The sequence below is a fragment of the Bombina bombina genome, chromosome 2, assembly GCF_027579735.1.
Source record: "Bombina bombina isolate aBomBom1 chromosome 2, aBomBom1.pri, whole genome shotgun sequence".
Lineage (NCBI taxonomy): Eukaryota > Metazoa > Chordata > Amphibia > Anura > Bombinatoridae > Bombina > Bombina bombina.
In genome coordinates this window covers 207,033,859-207,057,169 of record NC_069500.1, presented here as the reverse complement: position 1 = coordinate 207,057,169, position 23,311 = coordinate 207,033,859, and the positions used below count along the sequence as shown (strand labels likewise).

Sequence of the window (23,311 nt, the reverse complement as noted above, 5' to 3'; positions counted from 1 at the left end):
TGACCAAATTGTCACAATCATCCAGAGTAGATAACACCTCCTTAAGCAGTGCGCGGAGATGTTCTAATTTAAATTTAAATGTCACAACATCAGGTTCAGCTTGATGAGAAATTTTTCCTGAATCTGAAATTTCTCCATCAGACAAAACCTCCCTCATGGCCCCTTGAGATTGGTGTGAGGGTATGTCAGAACAGTTATCATCAGCGTCCGCTTGCTCTTCAGTGTTTAAAACAGAGCAATCGCGCTTTCTCTGATAAGTAGGCATTTTGGATAAAAGATTTGCTATGGAGTTATCCATTACAGCCGTTAATTGTTGCATGGTAATAAGTATTGGCGCACTAGATGTACTAGGGGCCTCCTGTGTGGGCATAACTGGTGTAGACACAGTAGGGGATGTAGTATCATGTTTACTCCCTTCACTTGAAGAATCATCTTGGGCAATATCATTATCTGTGGCATTACTGTCCTTACTTTGTTTGGACACTATGGCACAATTATCACATAAATTTAAATGGGGAGACACATTGGCTTTCATACATATAGAACATAGCTTATCTGATGGTACAGACATGTTAAACAGGCTTAAACTTGTCAACAAAGCACAAAAAACGTTTTAAAATAAAACCGTTACTGTCACTTTAAATTTGAAACTCAAAACACTTTATTACTGAATATGTGAAAAAGTATGAAGGAATTGTTCAAAATTCACCAAAATTTCACCACAGTGTCTTAAAGCATTAAAAGTATTGCACACCAAATTTCAGAGCTTTAACCCTTAAATTAACGGAACCGGAGCCGTTTTACATTTAACCCCTATACAGTCCCAGCTAAATGCTTTTCTGAGACCCAACCAAGCCCAGAGGGGAATACGATACCACAAGACGCCTTCTATAAGCTTTTTCAGTGATTCTTAGCTCCTGACATATGCATCTGCATGCCTTGCTCTCCAAAAACAACTGCGCATTATTGGCGCGAAAAACAGAATTTATGTTTACCTGATAAATTACTTTCTCCAACGGTGTGTCCGGTCCACGGCGTCATCCTTACTTGTGGGATATTCTCTTCCCCAACAGGAAATGGCAAAGAGCCCAGCAAAGCTGGTCACATGATCCCTCCTAGGCTCCGCCTACCCCAGTCATTCGACCGACGTAAAGGAGGAATATTTGCATAGGAGAAACCATATGATACCGTGGTGACTGTAGTTAAAGAAAATAAATTATCAGACCTGATAAAAAAAACCAGGGCGGGCCGTGGACCGGACACACCGTTGGAGAAAGTAATTTATCAGGTAAACATAAATTCTGTTTTCTCCAACATAGGTGTGTCCGGTCCACGGCGTCATCCTTACTTGTGGGAACCAATACCAAAGCTTTAGGACACGGATGAAGGGAGGGAGCAAATCAGGTCACCTAAATGGAAGGCACCACGGTTTGCAAAACCTTTCTCCCAAAAATAGCCTCAGAAGAAGCAAAAGTATCAAACTTGTAAAATTTGGTAAAAGTGTGCAGTGAAGACCAAGTCGCTGCCCTACATATCTGATCAACAGAAGCCTCGTTCTTGAAGGCCCATGTGGAAGCCACAGCCCTAGTGGAATGAGCTGTGATTCTTTCAGGAGGCTGCCGTCCGGCAGTCTCATAAGCCAATCTGATGATGCTTTTAATCCAAAAAGAGAGAGAGGTAGAAGTTGCTTTTTGACCTCTCCTTTTACCAGAATAAACAACAAACAAGGAAGATGTTTGTCTAAAATCCTTTGTAGCATCTAAATAGAATTTTAGAGCGCGAACAACATCCAAATTGTGCAACAAACGTTCCTTCTTTGAAACTGGATTCGGACACAAAGAAGGCACGACTATCTCCTGGTTAATGTTTTTGTTAGAAACAACTTTCGGAAGAAAACCAGGTTTAGTACGTAAAACCACCTTATCTGCATGGAAAACCAGATAAGGAGGAGAACACTGCAGAGCAGATAATTCTGAAACTCTTCTAGCAGAAGAAATTGCAACCAAAAACAAAACTTTCCAAGATAATAACTTAATATCAACGGAATGCAAGGGTTCAAACGGAACCCCCTGAAGAACTGAAAGAACTAAGTTGAGACTCCAAGGAGGAGTCAAAGGTTTGTAAACAGGCTTGATTCTAACCAGAGCCTGAACAAAGGCTTGAACATCTGGCACAGCTGCCAGCTTTTTGTGAAGTAACACAGACAAGGCAGAAATCTGTCCCTTCAAGGAACTTGCCGATAATCCTTTCTCCAATCCTTCTTGAAGAAAGGATAGAATCTTAGGAATCTTTACCTTGTTCCAAGGGAATCCTTTAGATTCACACCAACAGATATATTTTTTCCATATTTTGTGGTAAATTTTTCTAGATACAGGCTTTCTGGCCTGAACAAGAGTATCAATAACAGAATCTCAGAACCCTCGTTTTGATAAGATCAAGCGTTCAATCTCCAAGCAGTCAGCTGGAGTGAGACCAGATTCGGATGTTCGAACGGACCTTGAACAAGAAGGTCTCGTCTCAAAGGTAGCTTCCATGGTGGAGCCGATGACATATTCACCAGATCTGCATACCAAGTCCTGCGTGGCCACGCAGGAGCTATCAAGATCACCGACGCCCTCTCCTGATTGATCCTGGCTACCAGCCTGGGGATGAGAGGAAACGGCGGGAATACATAAGCTAGTTTGAAGGTCCAAGGTGCTACTAGTGCATCTACTAGAGTCGCCTTGGGATCCCTGGATCTGGACCCGTAGCAAGGAACCTTGAAGTTCTGACGAGAGGCCATCAGATCCATGTCTGGAATGCCCCACAATTGAGTAATTTGGGCAAAGATTTCCGGATGGAGTTCCCACTCCCCCGGATGTAATGTCTGACGACTCAGAAAATCCGCTTCCCAATTTTCCACTCCTGGAATGTGGATTGCAGACAGGTGGCAGGAGTGAGTCTCCGCCCATTGAATGATTTTGGTCACTTCTTCCATCGCCAGGGAACTCCTTGTTCCCCCCTGATGGTTGATGTACGCAACAGTCGTCATGTTGTCTGATTGAAACCGTATGAACTTGGCCTTTGCTAGCTGAGGCCAAGCCTTGAGAGCATTGAATATCGCTCTCAGTTCCAGAATATTTATCGGTAGAAGAGATTCTTCCCGAGACCAAAGACCCTGAGCTTTCAGGGGTCCCCAGACCGCGCCCCAGCCCATCAGACTGGCGTCGGTCGTGACAATGACCCACTCTGGTCTGCGGAAGGTCATCCCTTGTGACAGGTTGTCCAGGGACAGCCACCAACGGAGTGAGTCTCTGGTCCTCTGATTTACTTGAATCGTCGGAGACAAGTCTGTATAGTCCCCATTCCACTGACTGAGCATGCACAGTTGTAATGGTCTTAGATGAATGCGCGCAAAAGGAACTATGTCCATTGCCGCTACCATCAAACCTATTACTTCCATGCACTGCGCTATGGAAGGAAGAGGAACGGAATGAAGTGTTTGACAAGAGTTTAGAAGTTTTGTTTTTCTGGCCTCTGTCAGAAAAATCCTCATTTCTAAGGAGTCTATTATTGTTCCCAAGAAGGGAACCCTTGTTGACGGAGATAGAGAACTCTTTTCTACGTTCACTTTCCATCCGTGAGATCTGAGAAAGGCCAGGACTATGTCCGTGTGAGCCTTTGCTTGAGGAAGGGACGACGCTTGAATCAGAATGTCGTCCAAGTAAGGTACTACTGCAATGCCCCTTGGTCTTAGTACCGCTAGAAGGGACCCTAGTACCTTTGTGAAAATCCTTGGAGCAGTGGCTAATCCGAAAGGAAGTGCCACGAACTGGTAATGCTTGTCCAGGAATGCGAACCTTAGGAACCGATGATGTTCCTTGTGGATAGGAATATGTAGATACGCATCCTTTAAATCCACCGTGGTCATGAATTGACCTTCCTGGATGGAAGGAAGAATTGTTCGAATAGTTTCCATTTTGAACGATGGAACCTTGAGAAACTTGTTTAGGATCTTGAGATCCAAGATTGGTCTGAACGTTCCCTCTTTTTTGGGAACTACGAACAGATTGGAGTAGAACCCCATCCCTTGTTCTCCTAATGGAACAGGATGAATCACTCCCATTTTTAACAGGTCTTCTACACAATGTAAGAATGCCTGTCTCTTTATGTGGTCTGAAGACAATTGAGACCTGTGGAACCTCCCCCTTGGGGGAGGCCCCTTGAATTCCAGAAGATAACCTTGGGAGACTATTTCTAGTGCCCAAGGATCCAGAACATCTCTTGCCCAAGCCTGAGCGAAGAGAGAGAGTCTGCCCCCCACCAGATCCGGTCCCGGATCGGGGGCCAACATTTCATGCTGTCTTGGTAGCAGTGGCAGGCTTCTTGGCCTGCTTTCCCTTGTTCCAGCCTTGCATTGGTCTCCAGGCTGGCTTGGCTTGAGAAGTATTACCCTCTTGCTTAGAGGACGTAGCACTTGGGGCTGGTCCGTTTCTACGAAAGGGACGAAAATTAGGTTTATTTTTGGCCTTGAAAGACCTATCCTGAGGAAGGGCGTGGCCCTTACCCCCAGTGATATCAGAGATAATCTCTTTCAAGTCAGGGCCAAACAGCGTTTTCCCCTTGAAAGGAATGTTAAGCAATTTGTTCTTGGAAGACGCATCCGCTGACCAAGATTTCAACCAAAGCGCTCTGCGCGCCACAATAGCAAACCCAGAATTTTTCGCCGCTAACCTAGCCAATTGCAAAGTGGCGTCTAGGGTGAAAGAATTAGCCAATTTGAGAGCACGGATTCTGTCCATAATCTCCTCATAAGGAGGAGAATCACTATCGATCGCCTTTTCTAGCTCATCGAACCAGAAACACGCGGCTGTAGTGACAGGGACAATGCATGAAATTGGTTGTAGAAGGTAACCTTGCTGAACAAACATCTTTTTAAGCAAACCTTCTAATTTTTTATCCATAGGATCTTTGAAAGCACAACTATCTTCTATGGGTATAGTGGTGCGTTTGTTTAAAGTAGAAACCGCCCCCTCGACCTTGGGGACTGTCTGCCATAAGTCCTTTCTGGGGTCGACCATGGGAAACAATTTTTTAAATATGGGGGGAGGGACGAAAGGTATACCGGGCCTTTCCCATTCTTTATTTACAATGTCCGCCACCCGCTTGGGTATAGGAAAAGCTTCTGGGGGCCCCGGGACCTCTAGGAACTTGTCCATTTTACATAGTTTCTCTGGGATGATCAAATTCTCACAATCATCCAGAGTGGATAACACCTCCTTAAGCAGAGCGCAGAGATGTTCCAACTTAAATTTAAATGTAATCACATCGGGTTCAGCTTGTTGAGAAATTTTCCCTGAATCTGAAATTTCTCCCTCAGACAAAACCTCCCTGGCCCCCTCAGACTGGTGTAGGGGCATATCAGAACCATTATCATCAGCGTCCTCATGCTCTTCAGTATTTAAAACAGAGCAGTCGCGCTTACGCTGATAAGTGGGCATTTTGGCTAAAATGTTTTTGATAGAATTATCCATTACAGCCGTTAATTGTTGCATAGTAAGGAGTATTGGCGCGCTAGATGTACTAGGGGCCTCCTGAGTGGGCAAGACTGGTGTAGACGAAGGAGGGAATGATGCAGTACCATGCTTACTCCCCTCACTTGAGGAATCATCTTGGGCATCATTTTCAGTGTCACATAAATCACATCTATTTAAATGAGAAGGAACCTTGGCTTCCCCACATTCAGAACACAGTCTATCTGGTAGTTCAGACATGTTAAACAGGCATAAACTTGATAACAAAGTACAAAAAACGTTTTAAAATAAAACCGTTACTGTCACTTTAAATTTTAAGCTGAACACACTTTATTACTGCAATTGCGAAAAAGTATGAAGGAATTGTTCAAAATTCACCAAAATATCACCACAGTGTCTTAAAGCCTTAAAAGTATTGCACACCAAATTTGGAAGCTTTAACCCTTAAAATAACGGAACCGGAGCCGTTTTTATCTTTAACCCCTTTACAGTCCCTGGTATCTGCTTTGCTGAGACCCAACCAAGCCCAAAGGGGAATACGATACCAAATGACGCCTTCAGAAAGTCTTTTTTATGTATCAGAGCTCCTCACACATGCGACTGCATGTCATGCTTCTCAAAAACAAGTGCGCAATACCGGCGCGAAAATGAGGCTCTGCCTATGATTAGGGAAAGCCCCTAGAGAATAAGGTGTCTAAAACAGTGCCTGCCGATATTATTTTACGAAAATACCCATATTAAATGATTCCTCAAGGCTAAATATGTTATATATGAATCGATTTAGCCCAGAAAATGTCTACAGTCTTAACAAGCCCTTGTGAAGCCCTTATTTACTCTGTAATAAAAATGGCTTACCGGATCCCATAGGGAAAATGACAGCTTCCAGCATTACATCGTCTTGTTAGAATGTGTCATACCTCAAGCAGCAAAAGTCTGCTCACTGTTCCCCCAACTGAAGTTAATTCCTCTCAACAGTCCTGTGTGGAACAGCCATCGATTTTAGTAACGGTTGCTAAAATCATTTTCCTCTTACAAACAGAAATCTTCATCTCTTTTCTGTTTCAGAGTAAATAGTACATACCAGCACTATTTTAAAATAACAAACTCTTGATTGAATAATAAAAACTACAGTTAAACACTAAAAAACTCTAAGCCATCTCCGTGGAGATGTTGCCTGTACAACGGCAAAGAGAATGACTGGGGTAGGCGGAGCCTAGGAGGGATCATGTGACCAGCTTTGCTGGGCTCTTTGCCATTTCCTGTTGGGGAAGAGAATATCCCACAAGTAAGGATGACGCCGTGGACCGGACACACCTATGTTGGAGAAATGAGGCTCTGTCTATAACTAGAAAGGCCCCCATCTGAAAAAGGTGTCCAACACAGTGCCTGCCGTTTTCCTAAACGTTTCCCCAAGATTATAACACCAATAATTAGTTAGAATCTGTATAATATGCCTAATAAAGCAATCGTTTTAGCCCAGAAAAATGTCTACCAGTTTTTAAGCCCTTTTTGAAGCCCTTTATTCTTTTATGTTAAACTAAGAAAATGGCTTACCGGTCCCCATGAGGGGAAATGACAGCCTTCCAGCATTACATGGTCTTGTTAGAAATATGGCCAGTCATACCTTAAGCAGAAAAGTCTGCTAACTGTTTCCCCAACTGAAGTTACTTCATCTCAACAGTCCTGTGTGGAAACAGCAATCGATTTTAGTAACTGACTGCTAAAATCATCTTCCTCTTACAAACAGAAATCTTCATCCTTTTCTGTTTCAGAGTAAATAGTACATACCAGCACTATTTTAAAATAACAAACACTTGATAGAAGAATAAAACTACATTTAAACACCAAAAAAACTCTTAACCATCTCCTTGGAGATGTTGCCTGTACAACGGCAAAGAGAATGACTGGGGTGGGCGGAGCCTAGGAGGGATCATGTGACCAGCTTTGCTGGGACTCTTTGCCATTTCCTGTTGGGGAAGAGAATATCCCACAAGTAAGGATGACGCCGTGGACCGGACACACCAATGTTGGAGAAAAGACAATTCTGTATGAAGAGTATGATGCTTCTCTACACTCTTGTCACTCTCCGACATAACATAAAACTCCTTTATTTTCTGAGACTGGGGGTTAATGTCATAGATAGTTGACAAACTGACATTAAATTCCTCCATAAACACTGCACGACCTTTCTCAAGCCTCTTGCATATTTCCACCTTCTGCTTGAGGTTAAGTACTACGCGTTTGCACTTACTTGGGACCTGTTTCGGCACTTCTGTACTTTATGAGTTGGATGAGTGCACAATAAAGTAGATGTTTACACTTGAATAAAAAAAAATCTAGATACAGTAGTAATGCACTGTTTATAGGGTGGGTAGTGGAAATTTGGGTGCAGGTGTCTAAGCAGATACAGTGTACTGTACAGTAATTTGCATGGTCACAAGAGGAAGATACTGTAGTGTAGAATTAGATACAGTAGATGTGACATCTAAGATTAAGGCGTTTTAGCCTTCAGATATACAGTACTTTACTGTATCCAGTTCTGTTTATGCTTTTACTGTACCCAGTGATCAATAAACATTTTGGTTTTACTGTATACTGTACTGTATTTGTGAACTTTGAAGCAGTGTCTTCTTTTTCCTCTTCAATTGTAATCCCTTGAGCCGGGTCACCTTCATTTTTTCTATTGGGGCAAATCTTTTAAATCATTGGTGATTCGTGGATAACATGGGCAGGAGCTGGTTAGAGGTGCACACTAGACAGGACATACGTATCATAACTATGAGACGGACTTCAACAAGATGCTCATTTAAAAACTAATTCCCAGAATGGCTCAATCTCTTGCTGAAAACAATGTGTTTATTCAGGAAATACACTTGTATTTTATCCGGAATAAACACATTGTTTTCAGCAAGAGATTGAGCCATTCTGGGAAATTGTTTTTGATTGAGCATCTTTGTACATCCTCCCATTGGGCTCTCCCTTGCCAGTCGGTAGTGTGACCCCTGGTCCGGAAGTACAGTACTCGTTCCACAGAGGAAACATGACAGAGGGATACTGTACCAAGAAGTTAAAGCCGTGAGATAGCCCGCTCTGATACAGAATCATAATGCTGGATATTGCCAAGCTGATTCAATCATAAGTGCTGCAGTCTATTTCAGTCCCTATATCCGTTTGTCTAATGAGTGTGAACAAGGGTTAGTGTAGCAGATTAGTGTCCCGAGACATCAATTACTGTGCCTGTCTACAGGTCTATTTACCGTAGCTCCTGCTGTTTCAAGAGATCTGCACTGTTTGATTGTTATAGAGCACATTCATGCTCTAACATGTTTCTTTCTTCTTTTTTTTCCGGTTGCTTGAGAGTGCCGGTTGCATGAGTCCCGGATAATCGAGAGTTTACTGTATATATATATATCTTCTTGTGCTATAGTATGGAGAATATCTTATGCAGTGAAATTATAAGTGCTAGTTTAAGTACAATCAAATCACATTCCACAGAAAGACTACAACAACTATATTGATAAAGATAAGAAAGTACTTAGTTCTCTTACCCAACACCAGTCCGGCACAATACATCAATCAAGCGATGCATTCCCTGAGCAAAAAGAGACTGATCTCACAGAGTGCCACGTCTTCCCATCAACACATATAAGCAAGATCACACATTGTGATCTACTGTGTGAATTTTGAGCCAGATTGATGCCATTCAGATGGCAGAGACAGGCAAGATTAAACTCAGCACTCTTAGTCTCCACATTGAACCACAGGAGATCCCTCCTACACACACTTCACTTTTGGCTGCTGGGGAGCACTGAGATAGAGGATCCACTTTGGAGAATATGGATGTGGAGATCCCACCAGAGATCCGATTAGACTGGGGCAACGTCTTCACCAGTGAGGACTGCAGAGGTAACTAGAACAAGGAGATTGAATGCCGACTAAATCCCTGGCAGTCTCATGCGGTAAATCAATGTGCAGTAAATCAGATGCATTTTTGCCATTTACTCTAATTTGAAAAAAATACCTTTGTTAAAAGTTACTAGAGTGATAATGCAGAAATACAGAAATTTCAAGTACTGCTATAAAGTACAAAGAATGAAAGACATTATGTCTGCTCATTGTAAGAAATTGTAATTTGCTCAAAATAGGTTGTAATGTTCACAGTTCTCTTATTTGCTAAAAGCATTACATAGTGAAACATACGTACATCCTTTATGAAGTATTCAAGAGTTGCATAGGCAATAGCTATACCATCATGTGTACTGGTGCCTCTCCCCAGCTCATCCAGTATTACAAGAGATTGGGGTGTTGCGTTCTTTAAAATCTCAGCAGTTTCAGTTAGTTCTTCCATGAAAGTACTTCTGCCTTTATATATATTGTCTGCAGCTCCCATTCTGTAATGAAAAACAAAATCATAAAATAACATCAGTGATCTAGAGGAAAATACATTACAGGGATATAAATCATAGCATATTTCAGCAATTTAGAGCTGCAGTGTTCTCCCCAGGATCTTTTTGGCGGGTGCACCATCCGGCTGATTTTGGGTGCACTACCCAGCTAAAATTTTTAGCCAATATAGGCTAAAATTAGTTATTAAAAACAGTAACTTTTTATTGCACAGATTTATGTTAAATTATTCAATCGTGCACTTTGGATAGAAGAAAATTATAGAATATTAGAAATTATTACACTGTCCCCACCTGACTACTATAAAGCCACCAGGCTACTTTATAATGCCACCCGACTGGCAACATTTTCTGTGGAGAAAACCTCATTGCATTGCAAAACAAGGTTTTTAAAAAATGTAACACTGTCAATTTGTTATCACACTATTTAATGTTTTACAAATCAAGAGCAGTTCAGATAGGTGCCTATTTTAAAAAAAAAAATGGTGGCATTCATATTCAGAGCCTGCTTTCATGTGGCCAGTTAGGGACAAATATAAGTGACCTTGCACTCTGAGCTATACAATCACTGTGTAGAATGTTGCATGATAGAGACACCCTCTGGGAAAAAGTAGAACAAGCACACATTCTAGAAGCACTTGAAAATATAAAAGTTGACAGTTTCTTTAAATTATAAAATGTCACTAACTCTTTTAGTTATGCAGTTCTCAGAACCACTGATACTGTATAAAAGAAAAATATTTGATATCTATTTTATTTGTATTATACATTTGTAAACCAAGATCCAATTGTAAAGTGTTGTTATAATAACACATTTTTCAAAATGCCAATATATTATAGATTTAAATTCTGTACACTTCTATTTCAGTTTATAAATAGTTTTGACACAAAGGTAAGCACGATTTACACAAATAAAATGAAACAAAACATAAAAGAAACATAACTTGGCTAAGTCGTGTGTTTTGTGGACGTATAATTTAGCCAAAATTCCCTAAACAGCTTTGAATTCACAGCTGTCATAACATTTGGTCTAATCCTCTGAAGAGCACCTATCACAGTTCTGGGGAAATATTATTTTTATAGTGTTGACATTATTTTCAGTATTATATTTTGTTCTACTGTGAATTTAATTCATCATAATCTAGCTTGATAAGGTAATGATATTTAAAAACGATGAAGCTAGTACTAGAATAATTGCTTAAATTAACACAAAACAAAAATCTTTAAGATTAGGTTTGTTTTCCAGTTTACCAAGAACAATATAACTTAGAGTTACAACAATATTAAATTACACAAAAAGCATAAGTAAGAACAGTGTGGTGAAAAATAGTATAAGGTCGTTTCAACATCTCCTAGAATTACTGGGGAAATATGTTTGTTTTCTGTTTGACAGACAAAGAATGTGCACATTTTCCAAAATGTTACATTAAAGGGATACGAAACCCAAAAATGTATTTTGTGACTCAGACAGAGCAAACTATTTTAAAAAAAGTTTCCAATTTATTTCTATTATCAAATTTGTTTCCTTCCCATGATATTCTGTGTTGAAGCGATACCTAGGTAGACATCTGGACCACTACATGGCAGGAAAAAGTGCCGCCCTCTAGTGCTCTTGCAAATGGATACAATTCTTGCAAAACTGCTGCCATATAGTGCTCCAGAAATAGGCCGGCTCCTAATCTTATGTCCCTGCTTTTCAATAGAAGATACCAAGAGAATGAAGAAAAACGGATAATAGAAGTAAATTACAACGTTGTTTAAAATCACATGCTCTATCTGAATCATGAAAGAAACATTTTGGGTTTCATTTCTGTTTAATAAAACACATTGTTCAACTTTATTAGCTCCCTCCATTAAAATGATGTATCTTAATTTTACATAACATTTTTAATTTGCTCATATTTTGGATCCCATTACAACATTTACAATCCATTAGATAAACCTCCAAATAATTAGTAAACCATCTGATTTAAGTATAAAGTATTTCCAGGTGTACAACATATTTTCTTTTACAACTAGGTTATATGTTCGATAATGTTTTTTTCATGTAATAGTCGTGCTGTCCCCCATACGTGTATACACACACACACAATTTTGATATCTGTGCCTAAAATATGTTTCAATAAAAAACATAATTTATGCTTACCTGATAAATTCCTTTCTTCTGTTGTGTGATCAGTCCACGGGTCATCATTACTTCTGGGATATAACTCCTCCCCAACAGGAAATGCAAGAGGATTCACCCAGCAGAGCTGCATATAGCTCCTCCCCTCTACGTCACTCCCAGTCATTCGACCAAGAATCAACGAGAAAGGAGAAACCAAGGGTGAAGTGGTGACTGGAGTATAATTTAAAAAATATCTACCTGCCTTAAAAAACAGGGCGGGCCGTGGACTGATCACACAACAGAAGAAAGGAATTTATCAGGTAAGCATAAATTATGTTTTCTTCTGTTATGTGTGATCAGTCCACGGGTCATCATTACTTCTGGGATACCAATACCAAAGCAAAAGTACACGGATGACGGGAGGGATAGGCAGGCTCATTATACAGAAGGAACCACTGCCTGAAGAACCTTTCTCCCAAAAATAGCCTCCGAAGAAGCAAAAGTGTCAAATTTGTAAAATTTGGAAAAAGTATGAAGCGAAGACCAAGTTGCAGCCTTGCAAATCTGTTCAACAGAGGCCTCATTCTTAAAGGCCCAAGTGGAAGCCACAGCTCTAGTAGAATGAGCTGTAATTCTTTCAGGAGGCTGCTGTCCAGCAGTCTCATAGGCTAAACGAATTATGCTACGAAGCCAGAAGGAGAGAGAGGTAGCCGAAGCCTTATGACCTCTCCTCTGACCAGAGTACACGACAAACAGGGAAGACGTTTGTCGAAAATCCTTAGTTGCCTGCAAGTAGAACTTGAGGGCACGAACTACATCTAGATTGTGTAGAAGACGTTCCTTCTTTGAAGAAGGATTCGGGCACAGAGAAGGAACCACGATCTCTTGATTGATGTTCCTGTTAGTGACTACCTTAGGTAAGAACCCAGGTTTAGTACGCAGAACTACCTTATCTGAATGAAAAATCAAATAAGGAGAATCACAATGTAAAGCTGATAACTCAGAGACTCTCCGAGCCGAAGAAATAGCCATTAAAAATAACACTTTCCAAGATAACAACTTTATATCAATGGAATGAAGGGGTTCAAACGGAACTCCTTGTAGAACGTTAAGAACAAGGTTTAAACTCCATGGCGGAGCAACAGTTTTAAACACAGGCTTGATTCTAGCTAAAGCCTGACAAAAGGCCTGGACGTCCGGATTTTCTGATAGACGCCTGTGCAACAAGATAGACAGAGCTGAGATCTGTCCCTTTAATGAACTAGCCGATAAACCCTTTTCTAAACCTTCTTGTAGAAAGGACAATATCCTAGGAATCCTAACCTTACTCCAGGAGTAACCCTTGGATTCGCACCAGTATAGGTATTTACGCCATATCTTATGGTAAATTCTTCTGGTAACAGGCTTCCTAGCCTGTATCAGGGTATCAATAACCGACTCAGAAAAACCACGTTTTGATAAAATCAAGCGTTCAATTTCCAAGCAGTCAGCTTCAGAGAAGTTAGATTTTGATGTTTGAATGGACCCTGTATCAGAAGGTCCTGTCTTAGAGGTAGAGACCAAGGCGGACAGGATGACATGTCCACTAGATCTGCATACCAAGTCCTGCGTGGCCACGCAGGCGCTATTAGAATCACTGATGCTCTCTCCTGTTTGATTTTGGCAATCAATCGAGGAAGCAGCGGGAAGGGTGGAAACACATAAGCCATCCCGAAGTTCCAAGGTGCTGTCAAAGCATCTATCAGAACCGCTCCCGGATCCCTGGATCTGGACCCGTAGCGAGGAAGTTTGGCGTTCTGGCGAGACGCCATGAGATCTATCTCTGGTTTGCCCCAACGTCGAAGTATTTGGGCAAAGACCTCCGGATGAAGTTCCCACTCCCCCGGATGAAAAGTCTGGCGACTCAAGAAATCCGCCTCCCAGTTCTCCACTCCCGGGATGTGGATTGCTGACAGGTGGCAAGAGTGAGACTCTGCCCAGCGAATTATCTTTGATACTTCCATCATTGCTAGGGAGCTTCTTGTCCCTCCTTGATGGTTGATGTAAGCTACAGTCGTGATGTTGTCCGACTGAAACCTGATGAACCCCCGAGTTCTTAACTGGGGCCAAGCCAGAAGGGCATTGAGAACTGCTCTCAATTCCAGAATGTTTATTGGTAGGAGACTTTCCTCCTGATTCCATTGTCCCTGAGCCTTCAGAGAATTCCAGACAGCGCCCCAACCTAGTAGGCTGGCGTCTGTTGTTACAATTGTCCAGTCCGGCCTGCTGAATGGCATCCCCCTGGACAGATGCGGCCGAGAAAGCCACCATAGAAGAGAGTTTCTGGTCTCTTGATCCAGATTCAGAGTAGGGGACAAGTCTGAGTAATCCCCATTCCACTGACTCAGCATGCACAATTGCAGCGGTCTGAGATGTAGACGTGCTAAGGGTACTATGTCCATTGCTGCTACCATTAAGCCGATCACCTCCATGCATTGAGCTACTGACGGGAGTTGAATGGAATGAAGGACACGGCATGCATTTAGAAGCTTTGTTAATCTGTCTTCTGTCAGATAAATCTTCATTTCTACAGAATTTATCAGAGTCCCCAAGAAAGGAACTCTTGTGAGAGGAAAGAGAGAACTCTTCTTTTCGTTCACTTTCCATCCATGCGACCTTAGAAATGCCAGAACTAACTCTGTATGAGACTTGGCAGTTTGAAAGCTTGAAGCTTGTATCAGAATGTCGTCTAGGTACGGAGCTACCGAAATTCCTCGCGGTCTTAGTACCGCCAGAAGGGCACCCAGAACCTTTGTGAAGATTCTTGGAGCCGTAGCCAATCCGAATGGAAGAGCTACAAACTGGTAATGCCTGTCTAAGAAGGCAAACCTTAGATACCGGTAATGATCTTTGTGAATCGGTATGTGAAGGTAAGCATCCTTTAAATCCACTGTAGTCATGTACTGACCCTTTTGGATCATGGGTAAGATTGTCCGAATAGTTTCCATTTTGAACGATGGAACTCTTAGGAATTTGTTTAGGATCTTTAAATCCAAGATTGGCCTGAAAGTTCCCTCTTTTTTGGGAACCACAAACAGGTTTGAGTAAAACCCTTGTCCTTGTTCCGACCGCGGAACCGGATGGATCACTCCCATTAATAACAGATCTTGTACACAGCGTAGAAACGCTTCTTTCTTTATCTGGTTTGTTGACAACCTTGACAGATGAAAGCTCCCTCTTGGGGGAGAGAATTTGAAGTCTAGAAGGTATCCCTGAGATATGATCTCTAACGCCCAGGGATCCTGAACATCTCTTGCCCAAGCCTGGGCGAAGAGAGAGAGTCTGCCCCCCACTAGATCCGGTCCCGGATCGGGGGCCCTCGACTCATGTTGTCTTAGGGGCAGCAGCAGGTTTCCTGGCCTGCTTGCCCTTGTTCCAGGACTGGTTAGGTTTCCAGCCTTGTCTGTAACGAGCAACGGCTCCTTCCTGTTTTGGAGCAGTGGAAGTTGGTGCTGCTCCTGCTTTGAAATTCCGAAAGGGACGAAAATTAGACTGTCTAGCCTTAGCTTTGGCTTTGTCTTGAGGCAGGGCGTGGCCCTTACCTCCTGTAATGTCAGCGATAATTTCTTTCAAACCGGGCCCAAATAAAGTTTGCCCTTTGAAAGGTATATTAAGTAATTTGGACTTAGAAGTTACATCAGCTGACCAGGATTTTAGCCACAGCGCCCTACGTGCCTGAATGGCGAATCCTGAGTTCTTAGCCGTAAGTTTGGTTAAATGTACTACGGCCTCCGAAATGAATGAATTAGCTAGTTTAAGGACTCTAAGCCTGTCCGTAATGTCGTCCAGCGTAGCTGAACTAAGGTTCTCTTCCAGAGACTCCATCCAAAATGCTGCCGCAGCCGTAATCGGCGCGATGCATGCAAGGGGTTGCAATATAAAACCTTGTTGAACAAACATTTTCTTAAGGTAACCCTCTAATTTTTTATCCATTGGATCTGAAAAAGCACAGCTATCCTCCACCGGGATAGTGGTACGCTTAGCTAAAGTAGAAACTGCTCCCTCCACCTTAGGGACCGTTTGCCATAAGTCCCGTGTGGTGGCGTCTATTGGAAACATCTTTCTAAATATTGGAGGGGGTGAGAACGGCACACCGGGTCTATCCCACTCCTTAGTAACAATTTCAGTTAGTCTCTTAGGTATAGGAAAAACGTCAGTACTCGCCGGTACCGCAAAGTATTTATCCAACCTACACAATTTCTCTGGTATTGCAACAGTGTTACAATCATTAAGAGCCGCTAAAACCTCCCCTAGTAATACACGGAGGTTCTCCAATTTAAATTTAAAATTTGAAATATCTGAATCCAATCTGTTTGGATCAGAACCGTCACCCACAGAATGAAGCTCTCCGTCCTCATGCTCTGCAAGCTGTGACGCAGTATCCGACATGGCTCTAGTATTATCAGCGCACTCTGTTCTCACCCCAGAGTGATCACGCTTGCCCCTTAGTTCTGGTAATTTAGCCAAAACTTCAGTCATAACAGTAGCCATATCTTGTAATGTTATCTGTAATGGCCGCCCAGATGTACTAGGCGTCACAATATCACGCACCTCCCGGGCGGGAGATGCAGGTACTGACACGTGAGGCGAGTTAGTCGGCATAACTCTCCCCTCGCTGTTTGGTGAAATTTGTTCAATTTGTACAGATTGGCTTTTATTTAAAGTAGCATCAATACAGTTAGTACATAAATTTCTATTGGGCTCCACCTTGGCATTGGAACAAATGACACAGGTATCTTCCTCTGAATCAGACATGTTTAACACACTAGCAAATAAACTTGCAACTTGGTTACAATCTTATTTAACAAAAACGTACTGTGCCTCAAAGAAGCACTAAACGATTAAATGACAGTTGAAATAATGAACTGAAAAACTGTTATAGCATCAATCCTTGAAAACAACACAACTTTTAGCAAAGGTTTGTTCCCATTAGTAAAGTAACAATAATTAAATTTGAAACGTAAAAATTACAGAGCAACGTTTTTAATCACAGTCAATATATAAGTCTCACAGCTCTGCTGAGAGAATCTACCTCCCTTCAAAGAAGTTTGAAGACCCCTGAGTTCTGTTAGATATGAACCGGATCATGCAGGAAAAACAAGAGTAACTGACTGGAAATTTCTGATGCGTAGCAAAGAGCGCCAAAAACGGCCCCTCCCCCTCACACACAGCAGTGAGAGAGAAACGAAACTGTCACAATTAAAACAAGTAGCTGCCAAGTGGAAAAATAATGCCCAAACATTTATTCACTCAGTACCTCAGAAAATGCAAACGATTCTACATTCCAGCAAAAACGTTTAACATAATAAATACCTATTAAAAGGTTTAATGTACTTTTTACAGAGTAATTCCAGTGAAGTACCATCCCCAGAATACTGAAGTGTAGAGTATACATACATGTTATTATAACGGTATGGCAGGATTTTCTCATCAATTCCATTCAGAAAATAAAAACTGCTACATACCTCAATGCAGATTCATCTGCCCGCTGTCCCCTGATCTGAAGCTTTTACCTCCCTCAGATGGCCGAGAAACAGCAATATGATCTTAACTACTCCGGTTAAAATCATAGTAAAAAACTCTGGTAGATTCTTCTTCAAACTCTGCCAGAGAGGCAATAACACGCTCCGGTGCTATTGTAAAATAACAAACTTTTGATTGAAGTTATAAAAACTAAGTATAATCACCATAGTCCTCTCACACATCCTATCTAGTCGTTGGGTGCAAGAGAATGACTGGGAGTGACGTAGAGGGGAGGAGCTATATGCAGCTCTGCTGGGTGAATCCTCTTGCATTTCCTGTTGGGGAGGAGTTATATCCCAGAAGTAATGATGACCCGTGGACTGATCACACATAACAGAAGAAAGATGGTTTAAGAAAAAATGTCTCTTCGGTCTAACAATCCTCCAAGGACAAAAATTGCACATACAGTTTATGCCTTTATAATATTTAAGATTGATTTCAGATTATTACTGTAACATAACTAGCTTATCACCAGGAGTTAGATGTGGAAATTGGCAGCTCATATTGATATATAATTAGAAAATATATTTTATTGTATTTATTAAGGCTATTTTGTGTATTATTGAGGCATAAGCTTATTTAAAAGCCAATATCACTGCTGAAGCTATTTGTTTCAAGGATTGAGGACAAAGAAGCCTTACTTCCTCATAAGCGCAGGATATTACATTATTTTATTCATATTGATAAACAAGTTATCAGTTATCAGAAAGTGAAACGTTATGAATATCAACAATGCACTAGGCCTTATGGGTCTACCACCACCTGCCTACCTAGGTTCTAGTCCATGATCGTTCTCCCTCTCAAGGGCATCCATATCTTACTTTCACCACCACCATGCACCAGTTCCTCTCACAAACTGGGCCCCTCTCATCCCTTTGTCTTTCCATAGCACAACCTTTGCCTCAGTTTTTCTGTCACAAACTCTTCTTCGCTTTGACTGAGACTTAATATGAAACTCAACCTTCCTTGCCTTGTCCAACCACTGTTACTGGCTGTGCCTCTGTCTGGCTCAGAACGTCTGACAGGCTGTATCTACTGGTTACCAGGACATTACATGGCTGCTATTCGAGAATACTAATTGCTAGTGGAGATTACATGGACTGTTTCCGACAATTTGATGCTCAACAACTTTTCCAGGCAGAACATAGTCTAACAAACAGTGAAAAAAATATATTACTACAGCTTTGTGATATTGCATGAAATATAACTGAGATAAACCACTAGTCAGTTATAAACACTTTACACACAACAATTAAAAACAAACAATGACCAAATAACTGGAAAAGAATAGATAATACAATTCAATGTAAACTAAAACAAAACTTTAATCAAAATCAAGTTATACAAACTACAGTGCACAAAATGAACTTGGTTTGTGAAATACTGGACTCTATACCAAGTGAAAGCTTTGAAATATCATAACTCCAAGGTCTGTAAAATATTTTGTTTTCTTTTTTAGTTCTTTCTTAACCCTCAGGAAAATCACGCTTGGCAGACAGCAATGTGTTCATTTATAGTACAACAACAACGCATTTTTGTCCTGGTCATTGCATATTAAATAATTGTGAGGCATCAACAATTGTATGTAGCCAGAAGCTAAGCACATCTTACATGTTATGCATTTACAAAATAATGTTGCTTTGTATGTTAACCCCTTAATGACCACAGCACTTTTCCATTTTCTGTCCGTTTGGGACCAAGGCTATTTTTACATTTCTGCGGTGTTTGTGTTTAGCTGTAATTTTCCTCTTACTCATTTACTGTACCCACACATATTATATACAGTTTTTCTCGCCATTAAATGGATTTTCTAAAGATACCATTATTTTCATCATATCTTATAATTTACTATAAAAATTTTTTAAAAAAATAAGAGGAAAAAAATGGAAAAAAACACACTTTTTCTAACTTTGACCCCCAAAATCTTTTACACATCTACAACCACCAAAAAACACCTATGCTACATAGTTTCCAAATTTTGTCCTGAGTTTAGAAATACCCAATGTTTACATGTTCTTTGCTTTTTTGCAAGTTATAGGGCCATAAATACAAGTAGCACTTTGCTATTTCCAAACCACTTTGTCCCCTTTGTTCAGAAATAGCAGACATATATGGCTTTAGCGTTGCTTTTTGGTAATTAGAAGGCCGCTAAATGCAGCTGCGCACCACACGTGTATTATGCCCAGCAGTGAAGGGGTTAATTAGGGAGCTTGTAGGGTTAATTTTAGCTTTAGTGTAGTGTAGTAGACAACCCAAAGTATTGATCTAGGCCCATTTTGGTATATTTCATGCCACCATTTCCCCGCCAAATGCGATCATAAAAAACCTTCACTTTTTCACAAACTTTAGGTTTCTCACTGAATTATTTACAAACAGCTTGTGCAATTATGCCACAAATGGTTGTAAATGCTTCTCTGGGATCCCCTTTGTTCAGAAATAGCAGACATATATGGCTTTGGCGTTGTTTTTTGGCAATTAGAAGGCCGCTAAATGCCGCTGCGCATCACACGTGTATTATGTCTAGCAGTGAAGGGTTTAATTACACCCTGTTCCAAATTATTATGCAAATTCTATTTCAGTGTCACAAAGATTAAAATTTTTTTTTTAAGTTTATCTCATGGATGGCATTGTGTCTCAGGGCTCTATTGATCACTGAAAACAATCTCGGACACCTGTGATAATTAGATTGCCAGGTGAGCCCAATTAAAGGAAAAACTACTAAAGGAGGGTGTTCCACATGATTAAGCAGAGCACCATTTTCAAGCAATATGGGGAAGAAAAAGGATCTCTCTGCTGCCGAAAAGAGTGAAATAGTTCAATGCCTTGGACAAGGTATGAAAACATTAGATATTTCACGAAAACTTAAGCGTGATCATCGCACTATTAAGAGATTTGTGGCTGATTCAGAGCACAGACGGGTTCGTGCAGATAAAGGCACATTGAGGAAGATTTCTGCCAGATCCATGCATCGGATCAAGAGAGCAGCTGCTAAAATACCATTACATAGCAGCAAACAGATATTTGAAGCTGCTGGTGCCTCTGGAGTCCCACTGACATGAAGGTGTAGAGTCCTCCAGAGTCTTGCAACTGTGCATAAACCTTCCATTCGGCCACCACTAACCAATGCTCACAAGCAGAAACAGCTGCCTTGGGCAGAAAAATACATGAAGACTAATTTTCAAACAGTCCTGTTCACTGATTAGTGCCGTGCAACCCTGGATGGTCCAGATGGATGGAGTAGTGGATGGTTGGTGGACGGCCACCCTGTTCCAACAAGGCTGCGACGTCAGCAAGGCGGTGGTGGAGTCATGTTTTGGGCTGGAATCATGGGAAGAGAGGTGGTCGGCCCCTTTAGGGTCCCCAAAGGTGTAAAGTGTGTGGAGTTCCTGACTGACCACTTCCTTCCCTGGTACAGAAGGAAGAACTACGCTTTCCGTAATAAAATCATCTTTATGCATGACAATGCACCATCTCATGCTGCAAAGAATACATCTGCATCAATGGCTGCTATGGGAATAAAAGGAGAGAAAGTCATGGTGTGGCCTCCATCCTCCCCTGACCTCAATCCTATTGAGAACCTTTGGAGCATCCTCAAGCAAAAGATCTATGAGGGTGGGAGGCAGTTTACATCCAAACAGCAGCTCTGGGAGGCTATTCTGACATCTTGCAAACAAATTCAAGCAGAAACTGTCCAAAAACTCACAAGTTCAATGGATGCAAGACTTGTGAAGCTGCTATCAAATAAGGGGTCCTATGTTAAAATGTAACGTGACCTGTTAAAATGTTTAAAAGTTAAAATGTTGTTCAAAGTTTGATTGAAATAGCTTTTGATTTCAGTAAATATGCTGCAAACACAACAAATGACAATTTTCAGTTCTTTACAACCTATGAAGTGTTTTGAAACTTACTGTGCGTAATAATTTGGAACAGTGCATTGTAAGTTTTTTATTTTGAAAAAAATACTGTTATCATTAGGAGGTTTGTTCAATAAAATTTGAATTGTACTCTTAATAGTTGATAACATGAGAATTATGCTGACTGTTGTTTACATCAATTATTTAGGTAAATGAGAAAGATATTATTGGCATAATAATTTGGAACAGGGTGTAGGTAGCTTGTAGGGAGCTTTCAGGGTTAATTTTAGCTTTAGTGTAGAGATCATCCTCCCACCTGACACAACAGACCCCTGATCACTCCCAAACAGCGCTCTTCCCTCCCCCACCCCACAATTGTCCCCGCCATCTTAAGTACTGGCAGAAAGTCTGCCAGTACTAAAATAAAAGGTATATTTTTTTTTTATAGCATATTTACATATGCTGATGTGTAGGAGCCCCCTTAGCCCCCAACTTCCCTTATCTCCCCCCAAACAGCTCTCTAACCCTCCCCCTCTACCTTATTGGGAGCCATTTTGGGTACTGGCAGCTGTGTGCCAGTACCCAGTTTACCCCAAAAAATGCTTTTCTGTAGTGTAGCTTCCCCCCCCAGAGAACAACCCCCCTCCCCTCCCAGATCCCATAGATGCTTTTTTTAATTAAATTTTACCCCACTTTATCCCACTTTTCTTCAACATTTTTTCTGTAGTGTAGCCGTTCCCACCCGCTTTCACCCCGTGCACACGCCCGCTCCCAGTCCCTGTCAATCGCGCCCACCTCTTGCATCAGCAGATGCATCGATGGCCGTGCACCTGCCTCCCAGACTGGCTCCCACCCACCAACGATACCGGCCATCGAGGTCCGGTGGAGAAAGGGCCACAGAGTGACTCTTTCTGCATTGGATGGCCAAGGAGGGTTATTGCAGGATGACTCGATATCGAGGCATCACTGCAATAACCAGAAAGCAGCTGGAAGCGATCAGGATTGCTTCCACCGCTTTCCAAGACCAAGGACGTACGCCATACGTCTTCGGTCGTTAAGTGTATTTTTTTTAGGACGTACGGCGTACGTCCTTGGTCCTTAAGGGGTTAAAAAGAAACCCACATTTTTTGTTTAATGATTCAGATAGAGAAAGCAATTTTAAGCAACTTTCCAATTTATTCCATTTATCAATTTTTTCCCCCTTTCTCTTGCTATCTTTATTTAAAAAGCAGGAATGTAAAGGATAGGAGCCGGACCATTTTTGGCTCAGAACCTGGGCTATGCTTGTTTATTGGTGGCTAAATGTAGCCACCAATAAGAAAGCGCTATCTAGGGTGCTGAACCTAAAATGGGTCGGCTCCTAATTCCATGCTCTATCTGAATCATGAAAGAAAAAAAAGAAAATGTATGCTTACCTGATAAATTTATTTCTTCTTAGACACAATGAGTCCACGGATCATCTTCATTACTATGGGATATATGGGATATTCACTTCCTGGTCAGCAGGAAGAGGCAAAGAGCACCACAGCAGAGCTGATAAATAGCTACTCCCTTCCCTCCCACTCCAGTCATTCGACCGAATTTAGGAAGAGAAAGGAAAAGCCAAGGTGCAGAGGTGACTGAAGTTTACAATAAAAAACATCCTGTCTAAAAATGACAGGGCGGGTCGTGGACTCATCGTGTCTAAGAAGAAATACATTTATCAGGTAAGCATAAATTTTCTTTTCTTCTTAAAGACACGATGAGTCCACGGATCATCTTCATTACTTATTGGATCCAATACCCAAGCTAGAGTACACGGATGATACGGGAGGGACAAGACAGGATACCTAAACGGAAGGCACCCCTGCATGAAGAACCCTTCTCCCAAAA

The 23,311-nt window shown here is 41.4% G+C and overlaps 1 protein-coding gene across 1 annotated transcript in view; it reads right to left on the bottom strand.

Annotated features, from left to right (window-relative positions):
- Positions 1–23,311, bottom strand: part of MSH3 (mutS homolog 3) — a 756,380-nt gene that overhangs the window by 134,793 nt on the left and 598,276 nt on the right. The window contains exon 24 of the mRNA XM_053699713.1: positions 9,718–9,904. Within this exon, the coding sequence (XP_053555688.1) occupies positions 9,718–9,904 (187 nt within the window). The remainder of the gene's footprint in view (positions 1–9,717; positions 9,905–23,311) is intronic.